Raw genomic sequence first — 8,570 nt, 5'->3', positions numbered from 1 at the left:
ATAGGTCAGCTGTCTGATGGCAGTGGGGAACAAGGGGTTGTTGACTCTGGATGTTCTGGATCTCTCACTTCTGAACCTCCGCCCCGAGAGCAGAAGTGTGAACAGTCTGTGTTCGGGGTGTGTGGGGTCTTTGAGGATGGAGGCAGCTCTCCTCTGGACTCTGCGATGGTAGATGCTCTGCAGAGAGGACAGCGGAGTCCTGATGAACTTCTCCACAGTTGTTATCACTCTCTGCAAGCGTTTGCAGTCCATAGCAGTAGTGCTGCCATACCATGCAATGATGCAGCTGGTCAGTATGCTCAATACAATGCAGCTGTAGAACCTGCTGAGGATCTTGGCCAACATACCAAAATTCCTCAGCTTTCTCAGGAAATACAGCTGCTGCTGATCATTCTTGACCAGCTGTGTGGTGTTCAGTGACCAGGTGAGGTCCTCAGAGATGTAGACGCCCAGGTACTAAAGCTGCTCACCCTCTCCACTTCAAGGCCCCCTGATAAACAGCGACTGGTGAGGCCTCCTCTTCTTCCCCGTGTCCACTATTATCTCCTTTGTCTTGTCAGTGTTGAATGTGAGGTTGTTGTCCTCACACCATGACACCAGACCGGTGTCTCTCCTGTAAGCCGCTTCGTCCCCCCCAGTGATGCGACTGATCACTGCAGTGTTGTCTGTGAACTTCAAAATGATGTTACTTTGTTGGAGGTGACAAAGTCGTGGGTGTACAGAGTGTAGAGGATGAGACTGAGGACGTAACCTTGTGGAATGCCAGTGTTTGTAATAATGCTGGCTGAAGTCCTGTTGCCGATCCTGATGGACTGGGGCCTGCCAGTCAAAGTCCTGTAGCCAGTCACAAGCAGCAAACATTAAAAATCATGGGATGTGAGAGATGACTTGGTAAAAAATATCTGACTTTATTTTATTTTTAAAGCATAAACAACTTGTGCAAAAAGAGTTTCAGTATTAGAAGTTGTAATGCCATCCTTTGTAAAGCATTCTCCTGTACAGTTAATGATAAGGAATTGTGTGTTTTCACATTATCAACAGGGTTAGAGACCTGATACGCTCTGGAGTCATAAAGCCAAAGGAAAAACCTCTCTGGTATGATGTGTACAAGACTTTTCCACCAATGAGGGCCCCACTTCATGTGGAACCAGTTACCAGCCCTTCTGCTAAGAAACAGGAAACTGTGCCTGAAATCTTCTACAGTGAGGATAAAATTAGAACGTAAGTTCATGGCACACTCATGGCAACGAAAATAACTTTTTCCCTATATCTGAAGGCTCCTTTATAAATATTGTGAAAACGGCACGTTAGCACACACATAATATACATTTCTGGCTTTATCAGTCTCTCAGATTGATAGCATTCATTTAAAAGTCGGAAGTGGAGCATCTAAGAGACTGGTATTCAGATACTCTATTTGAATTCTTTGAGAATAAGTTTCAGTTCACAGTAACAACATGCAAAGTATTATACTTCATACATTATCCTGAAATGCATGTTACATTATTCCATATGCAACTTGGTCCATGGGCTAGGTTCATTTATAATATTATAATTAAAAATTTATTTCATTTTGATTACATATAGGTCCTTCAAGTGCAAGATGAGCCAGTTCACTGAAGATTGATAAGTCATCAAATTATGCAACAAGAAAGGGAAAAAAAACCACCTGAAACATTGCTAATACCTACTTGTTGCCTTTTGAATGGGCGCTGTAAAAAAAGAAGAAAAAAAAAACTCTGTTCTGTAAAATAAAATGTTAAATGTCTCGACTGAGAGAGGAGAAATGAATGGTTATTTGTCACAAAAAATGAATATGTCATAGGTCCACTTTGTTTCCTAAATAAATAACACTACACAGAAATGGGAGAAATATTCTTCAGATGTTAACCCAGATTTTTTTTTCTTATATAAATTAGAGATGGACCGATCCGATATTACGTATCGGTATCGGTCCGATACTGACCTAAATTACTGGATCGGATATCGGAGAAAAATAAAAAAATGTAATCCGATCCATTAAATATCACGAAAGCACCTCACAAAACTTGCAACACGCCGTAACTCACCTCAGAACGTTAGCACGTCGGAGCAGTATGCATCACGTGATAGAGCGGCTGTGGCATGCGGGACCTGTCGGTGGTCTGGATAGCATTTGGAGCTTCGCTAGCAACCCGGCATTTCATCTCCGACAAAGTTATCCCCGAGAGAAGTAAAGCAAGTGTGTAAGTCCATTTCTGAATGTTTGTAAAGCATTCCTGCGTTAAGCTTAACGAGCGACTGCCTCTCGCTCTCCGGCTGCTACTTCAATCATGAAACTGCTTAACGATCAGCTGATCGGCTTTTCTGTCGCGAGTCCGTCTCTCTGGTTTGTTTTTGGCCCACTTTGCACCAGAAAGAGGAAACCAGCGGCTGAACAACAGCAGCACGTTTAAGCTTGATAAGCTGTTGTTAGAATTTATTTAATATTACTTTCTACACCAGGATCTTTTTCTACGTAGCTGACGCTGGTAACTGTGCAGGGGCGGATCTAGCAAAGTTTAGCCAGGGGGGCCGATAGGGCATGAACAGGGAAAAGGGGGCACAAAGACATACTTTTTTCTACTCATGACGTGGAGCGTGAGGGGTGGTTCCCTATTTTTTATTTATTTATTTTTGTTGTTGCTGGGAGTTGGAACCCTATTAGTTAGGTTGCTTAATATTTACGTTAAGTACTCTTTAAAATACCAGAATAGGGAGGATGGTGTAGGTTTAAGTTTATTAGATTGATCAGTATTACTGAACTATGAAATTTCTTTTTTTGCATACAGGTATAACAGAATAGCTTTAGTGTAGTTGTTGTTTTAAACTTGAGTATGAACTTGTACAAAATGCAGCAAGATATTTAAAAAAACAGTTTTGTTGATTAAAAAAACACTATATCGGATTCATATCGGTATCGGCAGATATCCAAATTTATGATATCGGAATCGGTATCGGACATAAAAAAGTGGTATCGTGCCATCTCTAATATAAATACAGGAATATAGACAAAATACATGTAGTTTGCATATTCTTCTTCCTTTTTTTTTCTACCAAAACCATAATTCTGATCAGCACAGAGTGGACACATGTTTTGGGCATTTAGTCTTGGTTTGAAACAATTTTACATTTTAAACAGTGATAACTAAGTGTTGATACTAAGTGAAATGTTTTTGTAGGCCTCACTAACTTCTAACTTGTGTTGTTTTTGGGTTTTTTTGTTTGATTTTTGTTTTCGCTAGGGGATTCTATGAGCAGTATGGGAGAGGTTTGCGGGCTCTTGATCTCTCCAAATCAAACTTCGTTTCTACATGTCAGAGGTATGTTTGACTGTGTTCAGAATAGGGCTGGGCGATATGGCCTAAAATCCATATCATGGTATAATTTGAAGCATATGCGGTAACGATATATATCGCGGTATATTATTTTCTTCTGCATAATGTATTTTACACACTATAAGGCACACTTAAAATCCTTTAATTTTCGCAAAAATCGACAGGGCGCCTTATGTGTGAATTCTGGTTGTGCTTACTGACCTTGAACCGATTTTATGTAGTACATGGCGCGCAGAAATCTGTCAAAAATGCTTTAGTACAACGTGCGGCTTCATAGTAGTAAGCTATGAAGCCGCACCGCTTGATGGATTGCCGGAGCATTATGGCTGCCATGGTCAGGAGCCTCGCGGAGGAATCGGGGTCCTAAACCCCGCCATCTTCAGGTCCCAAAGTCAAATGAACACTGCGGCATCACTGAGAGTTAGAAAGTGTCTAAATTCTTTCATCTTTAATAAAATGATCAGCGTTGCTGCTTTACCAGGTATAACAATCAAGTTTGAGTGCTCAGAAGAGTAGAAAAGCGCTATATAAGAACCAGTCCATTTACCATTTAACATCCAGGCATCCATGAAAACAGAATTTATTAAATTCAACGGAGTTAAAAGTTAGCAGGAAGTTAACTCGCTAGTTTCCACCTAAACATGATACTGTATAGCATGTTCTGACTGAGAGATTTCTGAAAAAATTAAAAAGTACAGCTCTGCTATCACTTCCAACATAAATGAAGACAGAAAACTAAACAGCAGTGACATGTGTAGGGTTACTGAAGTTGAGCTAGCTGGTATATAATGATGTGATTGCTAGCAAAACAGCTATGTTAGCATAACATTAGCACAGTGGAAGCTGAAGGATGGCCGCTAACCCTTTTCCACTCGATAAAAGTTAACGTGAGGGTTTCTGGTGGTTAGGGACAGATGCAATTGCATGGCAGGATGCTATAAACGGACCAAACTTCAGTCAGGAGAACAACTGAGATAATCCATCCACAATACGAGGTTAGTCATTAATATACTGCAACAACATGGGAATAGAGCAGCTGCGAGAGAATTCAGCATTAATGAATCAATGGTATGGAAGTGGAGGAAGCACAATTTTTGGCTTTCCCCATATTCCAAAAGTGCTTCGTCTCTTTGCTATGACTGTCGCCCGGCATAATTTGCAGATGATGATGTTGTTTGTAGCCGCTGCGATGCTTTCGACCCAAATAGCCGCAGCTTGATGACACCATCAACATGCGCTATCGCGGTAGAGCGCTATAATCAAAATCTCTACCGTTGGCCAAATTTATATCGTTTCTACCGTATACCGTTTATACCGCCCACCCCTAGTTCAGAATAACACACACAGTACTCCAGTCTTTCTGAAAACCTTTTAAAATTGTCTCTGGATATTAGATGCTTTTAAACTCATTTTCAATCTATTACTTGCATTTTTGTTTAGCAGTTTATCAATAATCTATGACTCATTCAAGTAGAGCTTGGTGAGAAATGGTTCATGGCCAGTAGAAATTCGACATCCATGTTTTGACAGAGAACACAACAAACTAGTGACAATGAAAATAGCACAATGCCAAAGCAATCATGTAGTTGGAATAAAGTTTGATCACATCATGTTAGGTTGATACACAGATCTTAGAAGGGGGGCAGCCACCAGCAGAGCATGTGTTAAAGCTTAGGCTACTGCAGTTGTACACATCAGTACATTGGGAATGTGAGGACAATAAAAGACAAAATGACAACAGAAACTTTTAAGGAATACTTGAGTGACGTTACTGAATATGAGACCCCAACAAACAAGGCTCAAAGACAAGGACATTGTTGAAAAGAAGGGTCAGAGGAATTCAGTAGTGTGAAGAACCAGTTTTAGCATACATTGCAACTGTGTCAAAAGCAAATGGAAGTAACGCCATGAATCATTTTTACTACACATACACCTACCATTCGTAAGTTAAGTTAAATCTATGAAAAATGCAACGATAACAGTTTGACAGGCAATTTTCACACTCTTCCTCTTATCTTTTTAATCCCGCAGGTTTGTTGACAAGTACAGAGAGTTAAAAAGCCATGGCATGCTGGATAAGTCCTCTTTGTTTGAAGAGACTGGGAAGGCTTTACTTAAAGAAGGTATCATCCTGAGAAGGCGAGGAGCTCCTCCTGTAAGACTCTTGTTATAATTATTACTTTGGGTTCCTACAAAAATGTTGTTTGCCCTGTTTTGACATGGTCACATTTTTGCGAGCTGCAAACTATGTTATGCCAGTCAGCTAAATTATGTAGTCGTGTGAAAACGAAAGGTTTTTACTAAAGAAAAAGGTGCCAAGTACATCCAAAGATTTATCTAACCAGTCAAAAGTTTGGTCACACCATCTCATTTAATAGTTTTTCTTTATTTTTACCACTTTTACATTTTAGAAACATACTAAAGAAATCAAATATATGAAGCAAGATATATAGAATTATGGAGCAAAGGGGGAAAAAGATAAATAACTCTAAATATATGGTATATTTTAGATTCCTGAAAGTAGCCACTCTTTGTTGGCATTGCTGCAAACCCCTGGCATTTTCTCAATGAGCTTCATGATGTAGTCACCTGAAATGGTTTTCACTTCACAGATGTGCCTTGTCAGGGTTCATTTCTGGAATTTCTTGCCTTCTTAATGGGGTTGGGACCATCAGTTGTGTTGTGCAGAGGTCAGGGTCGTACACAGCTCAGAGCCCTATTTGACAACTGTTAGCTGATTGGTTCTTTCCATAATATGAATTCTAAGTAAAGAGAAATGACAGTCCATCATAACTTTTAAGAACTGAAGGTCAGTCAGTCTGGAAAATTGCTAAAACTTTGAACGTGTCCCCAAGTGCAGTCGCAAAAACCATCAAGCGCTACGACAAAACTGGCTCACATAAGGACCGCCCCAGGAAAGGACAACCAAGAGTCGCCTCTGCTGCTGAGGATAAATTAATCAGAGTCAAACGTCACTGTCTCATCTGCTGTTCACAATATTAAATGGTGATCTTAAAGAGGTTATGGACAATTTTGTCCATGCTTGGTGGGGGGGAAAAATGCTTAGGAGCCCCTGAAATAATACCCAGGAAGTGACTACAAGAAGAGGGTGAAAGATTGTCTGAAGCAGTTACAACAAGACAAACCCCTTGACCAGACCTCCTACCACAGGCTACACCCAGGGGAAGCTACACCAAGTCTGTATTGTTTACTGAAGAAGGATAAACAGGGTGTGCCTTTAAGACCAATTGTCTGTATAATCAACTGGGTCACCTATAAAATCACAACGTTTCTGGCTTCGATCCTCAACCCATTGGTAGGCAGCTCTGAACACCACATCCAGAACAGTTTGGATTTTGTTGAGAAGGTGAGAGATGTCACTATGGAGGCAGATTGAACAATGGTCTCACATGTTACATCTCTCTTACTTGTGTTCCATTCAGTGAAGCAGTGGGGATAGTTTGTCAGAGATTATGGGATGACCACTGTCAGCACTGGCCAAGTGTGTTTGCTCTTGGAATTGTGTCTTCATTCCATATAATTCATGTATACGGGTCAATGCTACAGCAGAAAAATGGGTGTGCAATGGGTTCCTGAGTGGGTTCTCCTTGACTCCCTGCTCAAACCAGCGTTCGTCCCTGTTTAGCCAGAGGTTGTTTGGTTTCCCCAATGTCTAAATCATATCAATTCTTCTGGCACTGGCAATGGGAGACCCAATCCTTGGGGTAGACCAATCTTTGGCACAGCGTATTTTGGTGTTTAAAAGCCACTGAAACGCTGTGTTTAGAATAAATGCGTCTTAATTGTTTCAATACTTTTTCTCCTGTGAAAAAGGCCTAACCCAGGGATTTCTCTGGATGAAGGGAAAGTGAGGGGAAGTTAAACTCATTTTTTGTTTCAGAAATGTCTGAAATTATTTTCTTTGACTAGTTCTTGTCATAAATTACTATAGCCACTTTTTCTTAAACCAGCAACTTTGTCAGGTAATGGATTAAATTCATTTTATTCTTCACCTCAAAACTCACCTCGAAAAGGGAAAAAGTTTGCTTGCTTTTTTGCTTTTATTACAAAATAAAAACAAAAACAAACAAAAAAAAAATAAAAAAATAAATATATATATATATATATATATATATATATAGAGAGAGAGAGAGAGAGAGAGAGAGAGAGAGAGAGAGAGAGAGAGAGAGAGAGATTACTAATTCACAAGTACAAACACAGTTTTGTTTTGATTATTGCATATTATCATTGTGTTGATTTTATTCTGCAGGTTTTGGCCGAGTCCAGGGATCCTGTGCTTGACCTGAAACTGATAGACATGTTGGCAGAGCAGCAGTCCGCTGGGACTGACACAACGAAGACAACAGAAGATAAAAATTCATAGATCACAGTAGCTCAAGAATCATTTGGTGAACTGCATATTTTCTCTCTTACCAGCTGTTATGATCAATTTATTTCTGTTTTTGTTTCTGACACCCAACAATTGTCTGTTTTTAATTTCTTGAAAGCCCATTGCACACTGCACCAGCGGCAGCATGTTGCCATTAAAGATTCAATGGCGCTATAAATCACGTCAGTGCAGATGAAAAGTTACAAAAAAAAAAAAAAACAGAAAAGAATGTTATAAGTATTTAGAGGTCTTATGTCTGGCAATAAAACACATTGTTATAACATGTAGAATTGTTGTGAAATTATTGTAATAGTTTTGAACTTTTCTGATCTGAAATTTCCCAAGTTTTTTTTTTAGTTTTTGTGGTTTGCACCTCATCCATCTTGCCTTCTTGCTGACCTGGAAATTAATTTCTGCGTAACATGTTGAATGATGCCTCAATACCTACAAGCACCACGTGGACAGAAGAGGAAGCGAGTATGCACAGGGTGTATCCTTTGCACATTAACTTTAAATATATAAAATAGTCTTACAGCTTGAATTCGGGAGAACTATGCCAACAGCTACTTTATCATATCTATAAGTTGTTTTGGTTGTTAAGATGATCAACTGCCTTTAAACTTTGGCCTTCATTTTGTGTGTGAGAGAAATTATTGGGTCTTTTGTAAGATGGTACTACACTGAGAATTTAATTAAAAGTCGCCCTTAAAATAAAGCATATCATCAGTTCAGTTATGCCAAAGAACACAAAATGCAGAGAAACAATGCAATAGTTTTAATGCAGCTGTGCCATTCATCTTTTGACATAATTTAGCTGCAACAAA

The 8,570-nt window shown here is 39.6% G+C and overlaps 1 protein-coding gene across 2 annotated transcripts in view; it reads left to right on the top strand.

The window, feature by feature from the left end:
- The window catches only part of mrps23 (mitochondrial ribosomal protein S23), an 8,825-nt gene extending 796 nt beyond the window's left edge, over nt 1-8,029 (top strand). Inside the window, exons 2-5 of one of the 2 annotated variants that reach the window (XM_005937124.3) lie at nt 1,042-1,221; nt 3,264-3,341; nt 5,388-5,511; nt 7,627-8,029. In XM_005937124.3, coding sequence (XP_005937186.1) covers nt 1,042-1,221; nt 3,264-3,341; nt 5,388-5,511; nt 7,627-7,740 — 496 coding nt within the window. In that variant the 3' untranslated portion in view covers nt 7,741-8,029. The remainder of the gene's footprint in view (nt 1-1,041; nt 1,222-3,263; nt 3,342-5,387; nt 5,512-7,626) is intronic. The other variant, XM_042226774.1, reaches the window with a different exon arrangement.
- The last annotated feature ends 541 nt before the right edge of the window (nt 8,030-8,570 follow it).

Source organism: Haplochromis burtoni, unplaced genomic scaffold (assembly GCF_018398535.1).
Source record: "Haplochromis burtoni strain Fernald_Lab_line unplaced genomic scaffold, NCSU_Asbu1 Contig_227, whole genome shotgun sequence".
In the NCBI taxonomy this organism is placed as follows: Eukaryota; Metazoa; Chordata; class Actinopteri; order Cichliformes; family Cichlidae; genus Haplochromis; species Haplochromis burtoni.
The sequence above is the reverse complement of the archived record's forward strand: the minus strand, read 5'-3'. Positions and strand labels throughout refer to the sequence as shown.